This window comes from Balaenoptera ricei, chromosome X (genome assembly GCF_028023285.1).
Source record: "Balaenoptera ricei isolate mBalRic1 chromosome X, mBalRic1.hap2, whole genome shotgun sequence".
In the NCBI taxonomy this organism is placed as follows: Eukaryota; Metazoa; Chordata; class Mammalia; order Artiodactyla; family Balaenopteridae; genus Balaenoptera; species Balaenoptera ricei.
The window spans coordinates 28,319,812-28,341,915 of NC_082660.1; the positions used below are offsets into that span (position 1 = coordinate 28,319,812).

General features: G+C 39.1%; 1 protein-coding gene across 3 annotated transcripts in view; it reads left to right on the forward strand.

Moving 5' to 3' along the window:
• The window catches only part of GK (glycerol kinase), a 68,177-nt gene extending 65,027 nt beyond the window's left edge, over nucleotides 1-3,150 (forward strand). For all 3 annotated transcript variants that reach the window (XM_059910756.1, XM_059910757.1, XM_059910762.1), the window contains one exon: nucleotides 422-3,150. Coding sequence is in view for 1 of the 3 variants with exons in the window: in XM_059910757.1 (XP_059766740.1) it covers nucleotides 422-426 (5 nt within the window). In the remaining 2 variants the exon portion in view is untranslated. The remainder of the gene's footprint in view (nucleotides 1-421) is intronic.
• Nucleotides 3,151-22,104: the final 18,954 nt, after the last annotated feature.

Sequence of the window (22,104 nt, forward strand, 5' to 3'; positions counted from 1 at the left end):
ATTTTCTTCAATCAGCGATGAAAATGGGAAAGTATTTATATATTAATATAAAAGGTTTTGTTTTGTTTGGAATTAATGGTAGCTTTCATTTGCAGTTCTGATTATGCTGTTTCTAAATTATTGAATCTGCTGGGTTTTATTGATACAGCTGCCACTTTAGTGACATAAATATTATAGAAAGGTACTATGAAATTATTACTTTGTAGCAAGGATACTTTTAAACATAATTATGTTTCTACAAAGGTAGGTTGAGTTAATGTAAATAGTTGTGAAAATCATTGTTCAAATAATTTTAAGATTACATTAATTTTCTATAAATTGCAATATTTATAAATGTTTGAAATTATATACGTTGATATTTAATGATAAATTTACTTAAAATAAATCAACCCTCATTCTTACTTGCATTTCTCATTTACAGACTAGAACTTAGATCAAAGTTAAATTGAGAAAGAAATTGCAGGAAACGTGAAGCTCAGCTGTTAGCACTTGATCAGGCACACTCTGAAGAATTAACCTACAGCCGAAGAAGTAGTTTCTGGAATGATGAGCACCTTACTCGTTCTGTTAGAAAAGACTACAGTGTCCCATCTCAGCATCCAGAAAATACCCTGCTGAGGTCAGCAGCCATTATCAATAGGGTCTTGTGGTCATGCCTAACCATGACCTACTGGTTCCACTCTCTGCTTCAGTGTCTCTCTACCTGGGTGATTTGGTGGAGTGAAGTACGCCATTGTTCTCTGAACTCAATAGCCAACACCTCAACCTTTTGTTCTCCAGGTAATCAGTAATATAAGTAATGCATTTTTGCTTCTGTAATAATATCTTAGAATTTTTTAGTGTGTTTCTTTTGAAATGCCTAAAGGTCAGTTCTTTGGCTTATGGGTATTTTGTATCATGTGGGAATGAAGAATGATAGCTATTTAGGAGGAACCACCAATCAAAATATGTCATAGCACAGAAACTGTAACAGTATTGGCAAGTCTAGTAGGTAGTATTTACCTCACAGTGTCTACCTAATCGCAAATAGAAGTTCAAAAATTACTATTTTTATAGCTTTAATGAGGTATAATTGATATACAGAAAACTGTACATATTTAATGTATATACTTTGATGAGTTCAGACATATGCATACACCCATTATCCCATTACCACAATCAAGGTTATAAACATATCCATCACCTCCAAAATTTTTCTTATGTCCCTTTGCTTGTTGTGTTTGTGTGTTAAGAATGCTTAACATGAGATCTACCCTCTTAAATTTTTTAAAATATTTATTTATTTATTTTTGGCTGCATTGGGTCTTTGTTGCTGCGTGCGAGCTTTCTCTAGTTGTGGTGAGCGGGGGCTACTCTTCATTGCGGTGCGCGGGCCTCTCATTGCGGTGGCTTATCTTGTTGCGGAGCATGGGCTCTAGGCACGCAGGCTTCAGTACTTGCGGCGCACAGGCTCAGTAGTTGTGTCTCTCGGGCTCTAGAGCGCAGACTCAGTAGTTGTGGCGCACGGGCTTAGTTGCTCCACAGCATGTGGGATCTTCCTGGACCAGGGCTCGAACCTGTGTCTCCTGCATTGGCAGGTGGATTCTTAACCACTGTGCCACCAGGGAAGCCCTACCCTCTTAAATTTTTAAGTGCACAATACCGTATTGTTAACTCTAGGCACTATGTTGTACAACAGATCTCTAGAACTTATTCATCTTGTGTAATTAACTTCATATCCATTGAACAACTCCCCATTTCCCCCTCACCCCAGCCCCTGCTAGGCACCAATCTCTTTTCTGTTTCTATGAGTTTGACTTTTTAAGATTCCACACATGAAGTAAGATCATGCAGTATTTCTTTCTGTGTCTGGTTTATTTCACTTAGCATAATATCTTCCAGGTCCATCGATGTTGTTAACAATAGTAGAATTTCCTTCTTTTTTTAAGGCTGATCAAGATTCCACTGCATGCATATACCACATTTTCTTTAACCATTCATCTGTCAATGGACATTTGGGTCATTTCTATATCTTGGCTATTGTGAATAATGCTGCAATGAACATGGGAGTGTAGATATTTCTTCAAGATCCTGATTCCAATGCTTTTGGATATATACTCAAAAGTGGGACTGCTGGATCATATGGTAGTTCTATTTTTAATTTTTTTGAGGAGTCCTCATACTGTTTTCCACAGTGGCTGTACCATTTTACACTCCCACCAACAATGTTACAAGTGTTCCAAAAATTATTTTTTAACTAGAACTTTGTAATAACTTGTTTTAACTAATAATATTTAAATAATGACGTTTACTTGATCCGTTCTAGCAACCTAACAATTTGTAAGGTCACATAACAGGCAATTAGTGGAAAACTGAGTGGCTTTTTTAAAACCAACTTGGTTGCTACTTGGTCTATACTTTATAGGTACATATCTTAGTTCTGGTCTTATGATAAAGTATAAATTGTGTTAAGTATCATAGACAGAAAACTCTCGCAAGTGTTTCCAAAGGTTTCCCTGTCATCAGATTTAGTGGAAATGACCTATTAAATTACATTTGGGGACTATAAAGATAAATATTCTGAGAAGCATAAGATAGTTTAAAAACAAGTTGCTCAACTAGACCAATATCTCTATTTACCAGTTTTCATCCTATTTCAGGTAACTAGTTCTACCTGACAGCATAATAGTTGAGGATAACAATATTTTATTTTAAAAAGCAGCCTCAGGCCTTTTTCAGTTTTCCTGTGTAGTATTAAAATTAAGTAGCTTCTTTTATTCCCCATTATTAAACCTGATATTATTTATGTCATTGGTTGCTTATTATGATATGACTAGTTTACAAGTGGATTTCATAAATATCAGATCATTTAAATCATCTCCAAAACATTCATCAAAAGGAGGCTGGTTAAATTAACTGTGCTACAGCCACACAATATAGAACATGTAGCTTTAGAAAAGCATGGGGACGCTGTCTAGAAACATGGAAACATCCAAGATCAGTGAAAAAGCAAGGTGCAGAGGAGTGCATAAGTGTGCTACCTTTCCATTTAAAAAAAAAAAAAAGAAAAAAAGAAAAAACTAGGCTGTTTGCCTATGCCGGACGGACACATAAAGAAACTGGGAAGCTGCTGCATAGCACAGGGAGATCAGCTCGGTGCTTTGTGCCCACCTAGAGGGGTGGGATAGGGAGGGTGGGAGGGAGACGCAAGAGGAAGGGGATATCGGGATATATGTATACGTATAGCAGATTCACTTTGCTATGCAGCAGAAACTAACACACCATTGTAAAGCAGTTATACTCCATTAAAGATGTGGGGGGGGAAAAAAAAAGAAGCTGTTAAATAGTACTGGAACAGAACGCAGTGATCAGGCATGTGGGAGACAGGAATAGGGAAAAACATAAAAGTTATATATTTGAACCGTGTTAATTGCTAGTATGTGTAATATTGAACCATGTTAATATATTAACTATTTGCAAAACTAATTTTAAATTTTTGAACTTAAATTCAGAGGCCATTGTACATGAATGTTCATGACATCATTATCCATAACAACCAAAAAGGAAATAACGCACATGTCTATCAGCTGATGAATGGATAAGTGGAAGTTGGTATATCCATACAATGGAATATTATTCAGTTATAAAAATGAATAAAGTACCGGATACATGCTACAACATAAATGAACCTTGAAAACTGCACAAAGTGAAAGAAGTCATATACAAAAAGCCACATATTGTATGATTCCAGTTGTATGAAATGTCCAAAATAGACAAATCCATAGAGACAGAAAGTGGATTAGTGGCTGCCAGAGTCTGGGGGGAGGGGAAAGGGGACATGACTGCTAATGGACAAGGGTTTCTTTTGGGGTGATGATTGCACAACTTTGTGACTATACTAAAAACTGAATTATACACTTTAAAGGAGTGCATTTATGGTATAAGAATTATATTTCAATAAAAATGTAACTTTAATTTGCATTTATGTAAAATAAATATACATGACAAGTCCCTGATGGCATGTGAACTTGTAGTCCCTGAAATGAGCCCTCTGAAGGAAATAAATTTTATTTGCTCCTTGAAAAATGGAGGTTAATAAATTTATCTCCTTTTTATTTCACTTTCATTAACTATTTTTTAAGTATCTAATACTGGAAATAAGAAAAATGCTTTAGTCACGGATACATAAAAGATTATGATGAAGTAGAAGATCTGGGCTCCCATTCAGTTTCCCAGGCGTTTTCATGGTCTGTCCAAGAGAATATAGTGATAAAAAGGATGCAGCTAACTCGTTTTCCCCAAAGACTTGATAAATGAGGAGGCAGTCTTCTGAACGTATTAAGCAAATCATATCACTATAATTACCAGTAACTTGACTTCTAGTTACGAAACTATGCTGTTTCCTAATTTTCTTGAAGGTTTAGCCTCATCTGTTTATCATCTTCTTTCTCCTCAAACTCATTTTAAACCTTTAACCTTTCATTAATTTACCACCACCTCCTTTTCTTTACTACTGTTTATAGGAGGAAACAATAGGTCTGTTTGTCATCTACCTCTTCAAATAATTGTAAATCTACTTCAAATGGCAGTGAATGTTTGCAAGTTCACACTCTACATCACTGGTTTCTCAACAGCCGAGGGAGCGCTTTGTAAAATGAGCATTCCTGTCCATTTAATTCTTTTGATCAAATTGTTTGTTTGGAAATCAGAGTAATACTGCTCTTAGAAAAATTAGAAGATAAGAGGTTACAAAGAAGAGTAGAAAATCATTTATTTTTTCCCCAAACTTTAAGGTGGTATTTTCATAGATCTTGAATGTTCATAAACTTTATATAAAAATTTTAACCTGCACAACAATACAACGTATCATGTGTATGGACACATACAGTTGAACTAGAAGTATGAAACTTGCATAGGGATGATAGATACCAAGTTTAGGATGGTGGTTACTTCTGGAAGGCAGAGCATGGAATCAGGGCAAGAGACTTCACTGGAACCTGAAAAGTTGTGTTCCTTAAAAAATTAAAAGCTAAAGCAAATATAGCAAAATCTTAAGATTTGACTGAGCGGTGGGGTACGGATGTATTTACTATATTCTCTACTTTTCTGTATGCTTGAAATATTTCATAGTAAAAATATAAGGTGTATCGTCCTCCTAATTGTATGTATCTAAGTCCACCACTCACTGTCCATTATTGTAATTTTGTTTATCCTGACACCCTTCCCAATTAAAAGGGCTGAAATCTTATTGATCTTCTGGCACAATTATTTCAAGCACCTCATATAAAGCATCAATATTCAGAATAAATAAGGTGTATTAGAAATTATATCCTTGTTTAGCCATACATCTGTTATGAATTCCATGACTCAATACTTGTCTTATTTCCAATATAGAACCTTCCACAAATTTTAACAGATAATTGCACTGCTGACAGCCCACCACATTTATAATTACATATTAAGGCTAGAAAATTTCTGGGCCGAAAAGTCTCAATTCTAGATTTAAGTTTAATATCAAGGGGAAAAGATCATTGCCATTATATTGGATTTCAAATCAGGCACAAGACCTGTTTTATTCTATTCCAGGTTCTAGTTCATTACGGTTGAAAGAAAGCACTAAATAATAAAATTGGATGAAATTTGTTTCCTTCCAAACGTGTTTAAAAGACCACAAAGACATGGGTAAAATAAAATGGTAGGGTGGCAATCAAAATGTTTAGCACCTTCTGTGGAAGGGAAAATTGGGCTCTGAAACTGAAAAATTATCCCCATAATTTTCAAAGAACTCTTAATGGCTGTCATATTTCGTCTCAGGAGTTATGGTAATTTATTTAATCACTCTCAGAGGGATTACTTCCGTAAACTTTTTTTTTTATTTTTTAATTTAATTTTATTTATTTTTTTTATACAGGTTCTTATTAGTCATCCATTTTATACACATCAGTGTATACATGTCAATCCCAATCGCCCAATTCATCACACCACCACCACCACCCCCCCGCCACTTTCCCCCCTTGGTGTCCATACGTTTGTTCTCTACATCTGTGTCTCTCTCTCTGCCCTGCAAACCGGTTCATCTGTACCATTTTTCTAGGTTCCACATATATGGGTTAATATACGATATTTGTTTTTCTCTTTCTGACGTACTTCACTCTGTATGACAGTCTCTAGATCCATCCACGTCTCAACAAATGACCCAATTTCATTCCTTTTTATGGCTGAGTAATATTCCATTGTATATATGTACCACATCTTCTTTATCCATTTGTCTGTCGATGGGCATTTAGGTTGCTTCCGTGACCCGGCTATTGTAAATAGTGCTGCATTGAACATTGGGGTGCATGTGTCTTTTTGAATCATAGTTTTCCCTGGGTATATGCCCAGTAGTGGGATCGCTGGGTCATATGGTAGTTATATATTTCGTTTTTTAAGGAACCTCCATACTGTTCTCCATAGTGGCTGTATCAATTTACGTTCCCACCAACAGTGCAAGAGGGTTCCCTTTTCTCCACACCCTCTCCGGCATATGTTGTTTGTAGATTTTCTGATGATGCCCATTCTGACCAGTGTGAGGTGATACCTCATTGTAGTTTTCATTTGCATTTGTCTAATGATTAGGGATGTTGAGCATCCTTTCATGTGTTTGTTGGCAATCTGTATATCTTCTTTGGAGAAATGTCTCTTTAGGTCTTCTGCCCATTTTTGGATTGGGTTGTTTGTTTCTTTAATATTGAGCTGCATGAGCTGTTTATATATTTTGGAGATTAATCCTTTGTCAGTTGCTTCATTTGCAAATATTTTCTCCCATTCTGAGGGTTGTCTTTTGGTCTTGTTTATGGTTTCCTTTGCTGTGCAAAAGCTTTTAAGTTTCATTAGGTCCCATTTGTTTATTTTTGTTTTTATTTCCATTTCTCTAGGAGGTGGGCCAAAAAAGATCTTGCTGTGATTTATGTCAAAGAGTGTTCTTCCTATGTTTTCCTCTAAGAGTTTATCCCTCTAAGGAATTACTTCTGTAAACTATTCTTTTTAGCCCAAGCTCCTAGGTCAGAGCCACTAGGGCGGGGCGGGGGGCAGACTCCTTTGGAGCTACTGACCCTCCTGCCCCCACCCTCCCGGCATTCATTGCCCTCGGCCTGCGCCTGCCTCCCTTGTTCCTCAGCTGGAATCAGTCGCCCTCCCTTCAGGCCCATCCCTCCTGCCCCATGACATCAGTCAACCGATAAGCTACTACCAGGTGCCCAGCCCTATGCCAGCAGCTCAAGGGCACCCAAGAGAAGAGGGCTTAACCTGCCTTCAAGGACCCTGGTGTCTGTCTGGAGAAGTAAACCATACACAGTAGGAACCAGGGAGGTGGCACACTGAGGGATGGGGTGCCCAGAAAAGCAGAGAGGGTGGGTTGGTGGGAGCTGTTCACCTGTGCTGCATTTCTTTTTCCCCATTATGGCTGGATATTTCACTTCTCTTTACTCACAGTCGGGGAGATGTGACTGCTAGTTAGTTGCTTTGTCTAATAGACTTGTAAAGGAAGAGCCATGACTAATGAATAAAACTAAATTGTTTAGATTTTTCCTTGACTTTTCAGTGTTATGTTTACATATCCATCCTGCAGGTTGGGGTAATTCTCTCATTCTCTTTGTTAAATATGTGTGTATATGTGTATCCTGCAGGGATACACATTCATCTCTCCCAACACAAACACACAAACACACACACACACACACACACGCACAGAGTACATATTTTCAGTATCATCATCACATGTGAATATAAGAGAATTTCTTAAGATTTTCTGTTAAGTAGGTATAATCCACAAAACCAGAGCCATCCTATGGGTTATAGACTTCTATGGGTTATAGATAATAAGAATTATTGGAGGGGAATTTTTGCCATGTGTCTAGTGTGTATATGTGTTCACGAGAGCCACCAGGTGCCCCTTCCCTCCTTCTCAGAAAGAGGCGCCCATGTATGCCAGGCCTGCCTGGGACCATGCCTCTAACACACAGGGCTTAGTATGCTCTGAAGCCTGTTGCTGCTTATTACTGTTTCCTAATTAACTTTGATCACTGTGTTTGGCTAATTGAACTGCACTCACTGGTAATTGCATGGGCCTCCCAGAAAGAAGGTTGCCTTTCAAGACTAAGGCAAGAAAATCCCCATTCCCAGGTTCTTGGCTTGCGCCAAACAACTGTGTAGTTCAAGCCAAGGATTTGTGTCCCACAACTGGTAGAAGAACTGGTGAAGGTACAAGTGTTAACGTGGGTTTCTTTAATCTGGTCATAGTAGACAGGATTTCAAATGTAATGGTTTTTTTTTTCATTGAGTTATACTTTGGACACTGTAATGCCAATATTAAGTGATTATAACATGGATGGATGCTGAGCCATTTCTGCTGAAAAGTCTCAGATATCCAATCACAATGCGTACCATACAAGATTCCCCTATGTTTCCAAAGTCCATCACTTGTAGTCTAAAATCTTTTATCGGCTTCCTAGAGGTCATGTGGAATAGAATCTAGGGACTGATTACCTTTTGAAAAGCTGGCTTGTTATAAACAAATTCACCTCCTAGGTGGTGCTGTTTTCAACACTCAGGCTTTTCTGTCTTCTCAAGTAGCCTTCCTTTCCATCAGCGTGTACTGCAGAAGTGGCTGGGGTACTTGTTTTGCGTAATCATAATTACATGAAAGCATTGTAGTGATAATAGGAGATGTCCAGGATGCCTTCATGCTAGGATCATAAAAACCAAAGGCTTAAGTGAAGCCACCAATCCATTTACACTTTCCTGCAGCTCTGATTTTTCTTAGACTTTTCAGCTCATGAAAAAACTCAGATTTATAGATAATTTTTTTCATCGTCTATAATTTAACATTTAACAATTTAAAAACTGAAATATCTCTGCTAATTACACATTATATACTCTCCTAAATTTATTCAGTCATAAAGATCTTCATAGTTAGCCTATTTTCTTAAAAAAGCCTTTTTAAAATACCTCTCTTCATAGTTGACTCTTGGGATGACATAGTAGAATCAACCAATTCCAAGGCAATATTGTGCATCCATTATTTTCCCTGATACCAACCAAATTATTTTTCGTTCTTCCTTATTTTATTGTTTCTGCTTCACCTATGCAGTTCTAGAAAATTATAAAGAAATAATCTCTTTATAACAATCCACAAATATGACCAAATCAAGGCAAAATCGTGTTAATTGTACCTTATGTTGATACCATCATTATTGTCTCAATACCAAGCAAGTTTCTTAAAACTCTATTATCATTGTCATTAGCTTCTTACATATTGAGTTTTACAGTTATTAAGAAAATATTCTTTATTGCTACAGTCCTTCAGCATGTTGATCATATATCCACTGTAAGCACTTTAGCATCCAAATATAACAAAACACGGGACTTCCCTGGTGGCCCAGTGGGTAAGAAGCCGCCTGCCAATGCAGGAGACATGGGTTCGAGCCCTGGTCCGGGAAGATCCCACATGCCGCAGAGCAACTAAGCCCGTGTGCCACAACTACTGAGCCTGCGCTCTAGAGCCCGTGCTCCGCAACAAGAGAAGCCACTGCAATGAGAAGCCCGTGCACCGCAATGAAGAGTAACCCCGGCTCACCGCACCTAGAGAAAGCTCACGTGCAGCAACAAAGACCCAACGCAGACAAAAATTAACTAATTTAAAAAAATATATATATATATAACAAAACGCAACTAATCTGGAAAATGGTGAATCTAATTTACATAATAATTTGTAAACATTTTCCACATACAATTGTATGAGATAAAAGGTATACTTTGAAAAAAACGATCACTCACATCAATGTTAGTAAGCTACAAATAGGATTAAGTTCCTTTCATCATAAAACAGTTGTTGAACCAACAATTTGAACAATTTATTCCTTAGGTATCTTTTGGGTAAACTGTATTTTAAATGGAATTCTTTTTCTATAAAATAAAACATTTTTTCAAAGAAATTTTGTTGAATACACCACTCTGAAAAGAATCATAAACAACTTTGGAACTGAGTAATCCAAATTAATTTTTATCTAAGAGAGGTAATGCTATTCTGCTTTGCATTGTACTATGAGTAAGAAATTTAGTTGTAGATGTATAGATGCTAAAAATACATAAGCAGGAAGATGTAGTGAAAGATTCTTTTGCTCCGAAAATTCTTTTCGGAGCTTTGCTGTAGAAAGACATTAAAAAGGCTTTTATCCAAAACACGTGAGTAGGATGTTAACTTGAAACAAAGTGAATGGCCTTAGAGTTATATTATTCCCTTCTCTACACTCAGGTTTCTAGGTTAAAGAATGAGTTTTGTTTCTTTATTTTATTTTATTGAAGTATAGTTGATTTACAATGTGTTAATTTCTGCTGTACAGCAAAGTGATTCAGTTATATATATATATATATATATATATATATATATATATGTATATATATATATATTCTTTTTCATATTCTTTTCCATTATGGTCTGTTACAGGATATTGAATATAGTTCCCTGTGCTATACAGTAGGACCTTGTTGTTTATCCATCCTATATATATATTAGTTTGCATCTGCTAATCCCAAACTCCCAATCCTTCCCTCCCCCACCTCCCCCTTGGCAACCACCAGTCTGTTCTCTATGTCTGTGATTCTGTTTCTGTTTCATAGATAGGTTCGTTTGTGTCGTATTTTAGATTCCACATATAAGTGATACCATATGGTATTTATCTGTCTCTTTCTGACTGACTTTGCTTAGTATGATAATCTCTAGGTCCAGTGAGTTTTGTTTATAAAATTGCTTTTAGTGGAGCTAATTTTAGTCCACTTGGGGAAGGGATTGGAGAAAGGAAGGTAGAGTTCTTCTTATCATGTTTTATTGATCAACTGGCTTTAGTATATCCAAATGGACTTGGCCATTCTAATCATGTATGCTTAAAGATTTTCTGGAATCAAAAGGAAAAAGATTAAAATCCAATTCTGCCATCAAATATTTGGTTACTAAAGTAGAATATACTTAGATTATTAACAAATCTTGCATAAATATCATCTCAAAATAATAAATAAAATTAAGTTAGTGACGTTGTTAGCATCAAAATTTCAGTTTAGGGTAGTTGTAGTTTTTAATAACTTGTGAGCTGGGTGTGTCAGTTATCTATTGCTGCATAAGAGACTGCCCCAAAACTTTGTGGTTTGAAACAACGGCAATTTTATTGATCACAATTCTGTGGACCATCAGTTTGGCCTGGGCTCATTAGGGGCAGTTCTGTTGATCTTGCTTGGATCATTCATGGGCCTGCAGTCAGGTGACAAGGTGGCTGGGAGCTGGCTGGCCCCAGTTGACCCTAGTCACACATCTGACAGTTAGCTAAGACTGTCAGCCAGAGCACCTAAGTTGCTCTTAATTCTTCTCGTGGTGGCTGGGTTCCAAGAGGACAGGAGTGGAAGTTGTAGGGCTTCTTGAGGCCTTGGCTTGGAAGTCCTACAATGTCACTTCCACTGCTTTCTGTTGGTCAAAGCAAATCATAAGGCCAGCCTGAATTCAAGGGAAGGGAAAATAGTTTCCATCTCTTGATAGAAAGAGCTGCAGATAGTTTGTGGCCATATTTATCTATCACACTAGGTTATTTGGATCAACCTCCTCATTGAAAATGTTGAAATAATACCTTAAATGTATTAAAGAGCTAAGAAAACAATAGTGAACTCCCAGGTTAATGTTTAATTTTGGGATGATAGCCTGTAATCCGAGGTATAAGCTATCAGAACACCAAAGATGAATTGGCTTTACACTTGGGATCCAGATGTCCAGGACCAGGACACTTCAAAATAAAGGGAGTCTTACAGGTGATTCTGCAGCATTATGGAAGGACCCGGGAAGATTGCACCTCCAGGATAAGGACTAACCCTCACCCTAACCCTTACTCCCTATCCCAGGAGACTACAGAGAAGGCTGCCTTGGCTCTGAGCACAACTAGAGAAGAAGAAAGAGAAGGAAAAGAGTCCCTGAGAAGTTGGCACATGCCTGTCTCATGCAGATTTGTACCCACAGAACTCATAGCTTCAATGAGCTGGGTCCCTCAAGCCCTGAACTTAGCTGATGCAATCTGAACAGGAAGTGCTGCAAGGTGTCTGACCTAATCGAACCACAAAGCCTCTCCATCCTAGGCCTTTGGAGGCCACCAGAAATAATTTTCCTAAGGCATCAAGCAGCATGGAGTCCACGGTGCCACTAGAAGACATCATGAAAAAGAACCTGCTGAAATAACAGCAGAAAGAGATTTTTATAATTTCAGATATTATCAAACAGGTTTAAAGAAATCAATGACAAACTCGAAAACATCCGCAAAGCAGGTTTGAAAAAGAATCCGTCTGAACTTCTAGGAAAGAAAAATTCAATAACCAAAATTAAGAATGCCATGAATGTATTGAGGATTGGACACCTCGGAAGAGAGAATGAGTAAACTGGAAGATAGTTCAGGACAAAGTATCCAGCAACGAGCACAGAAAGAAAAAGTGGAAAACCTCTGCCAGCCCAACAGGGAGTTCTGGAGGGAAGATTGACTGTTAAAGGAGCCCCGCATTGGGCAGAAATGGCCAGACCTGAGTACCACCACCTGCTCAGTCGTTGGCCAGCAGCCACCCCAAAAAGCATGAGCCCAGTTCAGAAACTGAGAAGGAACCCAAAGGAGCCAACAGCTGCTAACCGCACTCCTCGCAGGTGAGCAGAGCCCCTTCCATGCCTGTCACAGACATCGTAAGAAGTGAAAACGCTAGTCAGGGGACAAATATTTGCATCATATATGACCAAGAACTTGTATCCAGAATCGAAAAGAACTTCTCTAAATCAATAAGAAAATGGGAGACAGCCCAATTTAGAAAAATGGCTAGAGGAATGGAGCAAGCACCTCACCAAAGAGGAAATCCCAAAGGCTATACTATCTTTTTTAGAGAGGCATATGTAGGTAGTAAAACTATTTAAAGTGCAAGGGAGTGATTAATGTGCAAGTCAGAATCGTGGTTACCTCTGGAAGTCTGTGGAGGGTATTGGGGTTGGGCCATGTCTTAGTCCATTCAGGTTGCGATAACAAAAATACCATCGACTAGTGGCTTAAACAACAAATATTTATTTTTCACAGTTCTGGAGACTGGGAAGTCCAAGAGCAAGGCACCAGCAGATTCAGTGTCAGGAGAGGGCCTGCTTCCTGGTACATAGACAGCCATCTTCTCACTCCGTCCTCACAAAGTAGAAGGGACAAGGGAGCTCTTTGGGGTCTCTCTTATAAGGCCAGTAATGGCATTCATGAGGGCTTCACCCTCATGACCTAATCATATCCAAAGACTCAACTCCAAACACCGTCACCTTGGGGATTAGGCTTCAACAATATGAATTTTGGGGGGACACAACCTTCAGTGTATAGCAGACAGTAACATGTGGGAAACATGTAGGATGACAGCCATTGTAGCTCATGAGTGGAGTGGTGGGTACATGGGTGTTCACCTTATAATAATACATAATTTATTTAATTGCATGTTTACATCTTATGTACTTTTCTCTATGTAAATTCCATCTCACAAAATATTTAAAACAGCTGAGACCATAGAAGAAAATATCTTAAATGAGAAATAAGCAACATGAGTAAAATCTCAGGCCTATCCAACACTCTTTACTCTGATATTTTTCCTCCATAATACTTACCACCTTCTGACACATTATGTATTTTATTAAATGACTTTGCTCTGTTGTCTTTTTGTCTTACCCTCCTCTGGAATGTATGCTCCATGAAGACAGGGAGTTTTTTTCTGATTTGTCTATTTCTTAATCCTAAGTACCTGGGAGTGTGTAGCACGTGGTAGGTGCTGAATATATATGTGTAGAATGAATGAATGAATGAATTGCATTCTAAGAATTTACCTTTAGCTGCAAAAGAGATTGTTCTGGTGGTTTGGGAATGGCCGTTTTAGGATGCCACTTTATGAATGATGGAACTCCTGGTGGCTTGGATAATGATTTTCATCATGTATATGGTGATTGGTCACTGGAGTGTTCAGCTTCCCACAGAGTTTGGTCTGAAGGAGGGCTCATGGGCCATTTTATCTCCTAGGAGCTGCCTCTGGAGTCACTTTTCTACTTCTAAATTCTCCTTAAAGGTTGAGGTAAAGTGAAGAAAGTTTAACAGAAATGATCAGAACTCAGAAAGCAGTTCTGGACATAGTTCCTGCATATTATCGTCATGCTATTAGAAACGCCATGGTACTGGTTTTCTCCTACTATGGCCATTGTGAAGTCAGTAGAGAATGCTATTGAGATTCATAAGAAAGGTCTACACTGAACAATTAATGGTGCTTTCCTAGTGGGGTATGGGGAAGGGGACTTTCCCTTTTACTGTATGGACATCTGTATTGTTTGACTTTTTAAAAGGTTTAATAAGAATTGCAATTGTATAGATAACAAACTGAAAGCAAATCACAACTTGTAAGAATCCTGAAGGAAAAGAAAATATGTTTTTAAAACAGAGGAAAACTAAGGGGAAAAAGAATGTAGTGGTTAAGATCTTGGGCTCTCTGCCTGGGTTTGACACACAATAATTAGTTGTGTGGCCTTTGTCTCGTTGTTCAGTTTGTTTGCATCATTCGCTTGTCTAGAAAATAAGGACAGTAACAATCCCCAACTCTCAGAGTTGTCAGGGTTAAAAGAAATAATACATACAAATTGCTTAGAACAGGGGTGTCACAGAGCAACTGCTCAATAAATGTTAACTATTATTATCTTTTAATAGGAAAAATGGTAATGATAAGGTGTTACAAAAGGAAGAGGGTCTGCTGGGTTTTTTCTCCTTCCTTTTGCTTCCTTCTGGTGCCTTTATGCCTTGTGCCCATGTTAAAATGTCAAGTGCCCCCAGAGGCCAGACAGGAAACTTAAAAAGGGAAGAGAGGAAGTAAAGAAAACAGGGAGAGACAGAGCTCTAGAAACAGAGGCCACACACCCTGTGTTGTTGCTATCGGGGAATTCAGGCCCCTGTTGCATATCTTAGTTAGCATAATGCTACTCATATAAAGTAGACATTTGGGAAGTAAGAGTAGACAACCTCAAATTCGGAAGCTTTTGGAAGATAGAAGAGGTTACCAAAGCCTGAAAAATATTGCATGTCCTTAAAAAGGGGGAGCCAGAATTTGAGTTTAGACCTGTCTGTCTTCAAGGCGAAATGCCCAAGAAGTTCAATATCAAGCGTTGACCCTCTGGTTTATGAAATGTTGCTCCTGTGAGGTAGACAATAGTAATAATATTTATTGAGATGTTATTATATATCCACATTAAGTGCTTTATATACTTTATCATATATTATCACATTGAATTCTCATCAATACCCTTAAAATTACTTAGTACTATTTCACTCTGACTAGATAATTTATTGAGCTATTAGAATGTGTTTTGTTTCTGCTGTACTTTTTTTTTCCCTTTTAGCGATTGGAGGGTTTTATGCTTGGCTGGGCGTAGGGCGGTACAAAGATAAATGCTTCTAAGGGCAGTGAGTGAGGAAAGAAAGGACACAGAGCCCCATGTCTCCACCAGAGGGGAGACTCAGGTTCTTCTTCCTACAGAAACCCCAGGAGGGAAATTTAGAGGCCTCGTGGGTGGGCAGGGGTGGGGAGGGGCAGATGGTGGAGTGGTGCTCAAGGAGGCTGATCTTAGGACTAGAATCTTCCCCAGGACAGACAAGCTCCCTGAATCCCTAGCGGTGGCTCAGGGATGTTGAGTGATTTGCCCAAGGTCAAAGAGCAAGTGAGTAACAGAACTGAGATTCAGGCCCAAGTATGTCAGACTCCAGAGCCAATGCTCTTAACCACACTACCAGATTTCTTAGCACTACTGACTCTCTTCTGATCATGATTGACTGTTGTCCTGCCATATGCATTTCTGGGGCCAAAATCTGGGTGATGTACACATTCAGAAGTGTTACCAAGAAATGATGGTGGGAGAGTAGATGGTCATGTGCAATTCAGCCACATGCCCTGAAATCCTACTAGGTGAGCTTTGATTCCATATTCTAGTCTGACACGGGCTTGCTTCCTAGAAATGTGGCTCACTGTCATTCAGTAAAGTTACCATGATGAATATTTGCAGCTGTATTTACTTGCAAGCCTTTATTTTCTACTTCCGTAACTTCTGCCATTAATATTTATGATTAATCCATAAAGCATACGTAATCGTACCTAAGTAGGTGACCCTAAATTAGCAAATTCCTATCCCATCAACCACAGAAGATTTATCCATTCTAGGAGTAATTTATTTTTTCATCACTGATTCTCTGAGGGAGATTTCAGAGCTTCTTTTCATGGCCATTGCTTCTCCGATAACTGGCAAAATAGCCTGAGAAGCCTCTGAAAGTGCTAGGTGTTTGATAAATGTCTAGCTAGAACTTTCATTTAAAGTTAAGGACAGAAAATGATCCTTCCTCTGTGAATAATACCAGAAAAGGAAAGAATGTCTTGATATAGTTGGAATAAAAAGGGCACAGTGAGTGATACATTTGATATCTTAGTTTAGTGAACAAATTTCTTACCCTCCTGTTCTGGCAATTGACAGGTGTAGAAACAATAGACAAACTAAAATGTCTCTATAAATTTCATAAATAAAGTGGATCAAAGAAAAGGCATCTTTTAAAAAATCACTTTAAAAACTGGAAAAAAAATTGGAAATAAAAAGTCAAAGAAACAAGCTACTGTGTCTTAAAACCTTTTAAAAACCACATTTTAAACACGGATGAGTGGGGTGAGGGGAGAGGGAGAGGGAGACAGAAGGGGAGAGAGAGGCAAATTAGAAAATAAGCAAACCAACCAACTGGGGAACTCAGTGTGGCCAGTAGATTTAAAAGATAAGTCATTACTGAAAAATCCTTATTAGCTAACCCTGCGGATTAAGGACAATAAGATATACGTGGAGCTGACTCAGATGAGCTGAGATCAGCAGACTCCGCAGCTGGTCCACAGACATGTGAGCAAAATCAGTGTTTATTGTATGCAACAGATTTTGTTTTGTCAATTACATCCTAATAGCTGACTGATACAATCATTATGTCTGTTAGGAAATGGAAAGCTAACATAAGCAAATGTATAGCGATCCCAGAAACACTTTAAGTCAAATACAAGAGAATGGAGACCAAAAAATAATTCCAAGTTTCCTCATTAGAAGCACAAAACCAACAGGGGCTGATACTGCAGGGGCTGGAGAGCTTGCTGGGAATCAGTGCATTAGAGCTGTGGTGATCCAGGAGGAGAACATCCCTGGGATGAGCGTCAATTAATTCTATGCTCTGATCTTGACTACTGAGAACACACATTATGTCACCACAGCTAGCACCAGGTTTTTAGGCTTGCCACCTGTACTTATGTATCGTCTCACTATTTTGCCCATTAGGTGAATTTGTTCTTATAAACTGTTCATAAGTAGCTCGTCTGGTTTCGGGGTGTTTAACTTAAGTTCTCTTTGTTAAAGTTTTCTAGTTAAATCATTATACAAAAGGTAAAAGGGGTAAGCTTTGCTTTTTGCTGCTTTCAATGCTTCATTTAATTTACTTTTAATAGTTGAGCTTGGTGGGAAGTTTGGGCTAGTTTTAGTTCCAAATGTTCATACAGTCTGAGATCTCCTGGGTGTAAACTAGGTGCTTTTGTTTAAGCCACACTTTTTGATTCATCCAAACACATGTTTGGTACTTGTTAATAGGTTATAAGAAGTTTTCGATATTTGGGGAGGGTGAAGGGCGGTGCCTGTGTGCTTCCAGGCCTGATTCAATTAAGCATTTGATTCTTAATTTACTACTAAATCCTCCTTTGGCTTTTAATTTCATAAAAACTTTCTTATAAAATATTTTATGTTCTTGAGGTAGAAGGTGTGGCCCATTTCTTCCCACCCTATAGGTTACAGCTTGACCTAATATTTTTATGACTGATCATTATGCTTACTATTATTCCTTTTTAGGGTTTGTTGAAGACGGCAGCATATAGACTGCATTAACAAAGGTTGGTGAGGTTTATCAGGGTTTATTGATTATAGAACAGGATCGTCTAGAGGGGTGTGAAACACTGCTAAGTCCTTTGAGTTTTAGCCCATTGCCAGTAGTACTCTGGTGAATAATTTTGTTTTTAGAATTATTTGGGTTTAGGGCTAAACATAGTGGGATATCTAACCCCAGTTTGGATCTTAGCTGTTGTGTAATCAAAAATGTTAAAGTCACTTTTGTAGTTTATTTTTATTTTAGCTATGGCTTATGGCAGCTTAGCTAGGACTTTATTTTGGGGTACTCTTTGACACGCTTTACACTGGATTTCTATTAATTTGGTTTACTTGTATGACTGCCGTGGCTGGCGTGAATTTACCAACCCTGTTTAGTTAATGTAACTTAGTCAAACTTTCGCTTACAGCTTACTTTTTATCACTGCTGTTTCGCATGGGGGTATGATTAAGCAAGATGTTGTGAGCTACTTTTTAGTGTGCTTGATACCTGATCCTTTTAATCTTTTATGATTTAGAGGGCATTCTCACTGGGATGCAGCTACTTGGATGTGTAATTTTATTAGAAATTAATAGAAAGGCTGGGACCATACCTATGTGTTTTCGGAGTTAGTAAACTCATCTAGGCATTTTTCAGTGCCTTGCTTTAATTATTAAGCTACATTAACAGGTTGAGTTGGATTTTATATATATAAGAATTAAGTATTTAAATGATATATTGGTATTCGGTATGGTAGTTTGGATTGTGTGTTAAAATTAGTATGGAAATTTTTTTTTCTTTTGGAGATTATTAAAATGTACTTTAATCTTGATTTTGTTGGAGGTAAATGGCAGATCTAGGGGGATGTCTGTCTATATGAGCTTTACATATCTAAGTAATGCATTGATACAGTTAGGAGGCTAGTTTTTGATAATACCAACTTTGGTCTGGTGAAATAAGGGTAATGTTTGTTAGGTGATTTAGTTGAATCTTGTATATTTTATATATTTTGCCTTGCTTTGAGGGTATAGCAGGGCAATAATAGACATGCAAAGTATGAGATTTAGCAGGGGATAAGGGGTGTTTGACTAAGCAAACTATTTACTTGATACACCTGTGTATGTGATGCTAGATCAAGAACACCGGGTCAAGTAGTAGTTGTACCTAGATAATGTTGAATGAAATAAAAACATACAACATGGGAGCTGTGAGCTTCAGTTTTATTTGGGGACTTACTGAGGACTGTAGCCCAGGAGACAGCCGTTCAGATAGCTCTGGGGAATTGCTCCAAGGAGCAGGATTTTGTGATTATGTTGATTTTGGAGAAGGGCTACGTGCAATCACGCACACATCTTGGTAGAAAGTAACTGCTAGTCCTGAAGAACAGGCACCTGAGTTAATGATTTTAGTGCTTTTCTAAGTATGGGAAGATGCAAGAAATTGGTTTCATAAAAATTTCTCCTGAAAATATCTGTTTGAAGTCCTTTTCTGCCAGTTTTCCCAGAGCACAGAGTGCCTCATTCCTGATCTCCGCCCTGAACTCCTTTCAGGGTGTGTTGAAGGTCAGCGACTGTAGTGGCGAATGACTGAATCCTTGCAGAGCCAGATGGCGAGTTGTCGTGGTCCGAGCGCGGGTTGGAAAAGAATTTCCAGACACAAGGCAGAATGTAAAGAAGATAGAATTTATTAGAGGGAAGGGTCGCTGCCAGAACAGCGGGCCGACTTCCTAGTAGTCTGGGAGAGTCGACCCCGAACATATGCTATTGATCAGTTTTTATAGCCAGAAAACAAAGGAATGGTCTGAGGTGAAAATTTCGTTTACTGATTGGTCGAGGCACATACACCTTCCTTCTGTAGGGTGGGAGTGCGACAGGCCAGATGCCTTTCCTCATTTGGGACAGGTCCCATAGCCCAGGTGGGCTTAGGAATTTCTTAACCATCGCAACATGGCAGGGAGGGCGATTAAGAGTCCTGTAGGGGGTGTAACGCTGAAACTTTTTGAGGCAGGGTCGTCCTTTGTCCTTGAAGCACCATTGTCCTTGGAGCACCACACGAGTGACATTCTTCAGTTGGCAGTAACATTGTATTGGTTCTACATAAATGTAAATAAATCCCTGAGATCATAGAAAATCCTCCCAGTTTTCAAGTCATTCATCGTTAAAACAATGAAACCATGTGTGGCAGATTGTTTCAGTAATTTTCCCCCATTTGGTCACATCTCCCTATATCCATGCCCCTTAGTGATCCTCTTGTACAATGACTCTGGGCTTCACTATGTGACTTGTATTATCCAGTGGGTCAAAAGTAAATGAAGTGCAAGCAAAAGCTTGAAAAGTGATAGCCCTTTGGGAATAGCTTCTCTTGTTATTCTTTGGAGCCCAGAGACCACCATGTAAAGAAGCCAGGCTTGCCTTCTGGAAGATGAGATCAGGTGGAACAGCCAATAGGTCATCTCAGCTGAGAGCTCTTAGTCAGCTAAACTTCCAGCTGACTGCATTCACCAGCCTGAGCCCAGAGGCCAGCAGTAAAGGAACCACTCATGAGCACAGCTCGAATTGCCAAACCTCAAAATTGTAAGTAAATGATTGTTGTTTTAAGCCATTACATTTTGGGAGTGGTTTATGACACAGTAGAAACTGATATATCTTGTGGACGACCTCATGGATTGCCTCTGCAATTCTTACGCAAAAGAAAGTGTGTTGTTTCCATCTCTAACAAGTTGGTAATGTGATACTGTGATTTATAATAAGAAATACAGTATATATATGTTTGGTCTTTGTCCCTATTTCTGGCACAGAGCTCCTAAAGCCCTTGGAATTTCCTGTGAGGAGAGTAATCAAGGTGTCTTTTGTTATGTTAATGAATTCATTTGGAAAGCACCTAAGCAGGGGGGCTGGTTGCCAGGGGAACCAACCACGTGATTAGAGGGTTGGAACTTTCAGTCCCATCCCCAGATTGCTGGGGGAGAGGGGCGCTGGAGGTTGAGTTCTATCACTAGTGGCCAATGTAATGAAGCCTGCAGAAAAATCCAAAGGGACTGGGTTCGGACAGGCTTCAGGTTGGTGAAGATTGAGTAGAGTGGCGCACCTGGAGAAGGCATGGACGCTCTGCACCCCTTTCCACATGCCCTACAACCCTCTTCTCTCCGGCTCTTCCTGAGTTATGTTCTTCTGTCGTATACCCGTGACCAAGTAAGTAAAATGTTTCTCTGAGTGCTGTGAGCTGCTCTAGCAAGTTAATCAAACCTGAGGAGGGGGTCATGATCTGATCTATAGCCAGTGGGGTCAGAAGCACAGGTAACAACCTGGACTTGTGATTGGTGTCTGAAGGGGAGCAGTTTTGTGGGACTGAGCCCTTAACCTGTGGCATCTTAACGCTGTCTCCGGGTAGATAGTGTCAGAATTGAGTTGACTTATAGGGTACCCAGCTGGTGTCAGAGAATGATTTCTGGTGCGGGCAAAAGACACAGATTGGAATTGGGTATAGATATAGGCAGAAACCTTACTAAAGGTATTATTGAACCGTTTGGGGACCTTGGAGTCAGCTTTGATACCTCCCTCTCCTTCAGCCCGACCACACCCATCACCAGAGTCTGTTGTTTTTACCAACTATAATTCAGAAATCCATCTCCTTTTCTCCATTTACACTGGCACCACCCTCGTCAAGGCTCCCACCTGGACTACGAAACAGGGATTCCTTCTCCTCATTTTCCTGCTCCCACCCAGCCCCACACCAATCTCTGCTCCAACATGACACTCAGAGCAGTCACTTTAAAAACAAATCTGACAGTGTCCCCCTCCCACTTAAAGTCCTTCAGCTTCTCTCATTTATCTTAAGATAAAAGCCCATGTAGTTACCGTGACCCACATCCCTTCACGGTGTTACCGAACGCAAGTTTGTGTGCCCAACGCACAGTGAGGCCAAACAAACCAAACTGTCGAAGTTGGGAGCAGAGAAAGGTTTACTGCAGGGCTCTGCAAGGAGAACGGGGGGCTCATCCTCAAAAATGCACGAACTAGCCGATGGTTTTGGGGGAGAAGTTTTTATAGGCAGTATTTGGGGTGAGAGCTGCAGAGTGTGTGACTTTCTTCTGATTGGTTGGTGGTGAGGTAACAGTGTGGTGTTTCAGGACTCTTGTGCTCAGCCT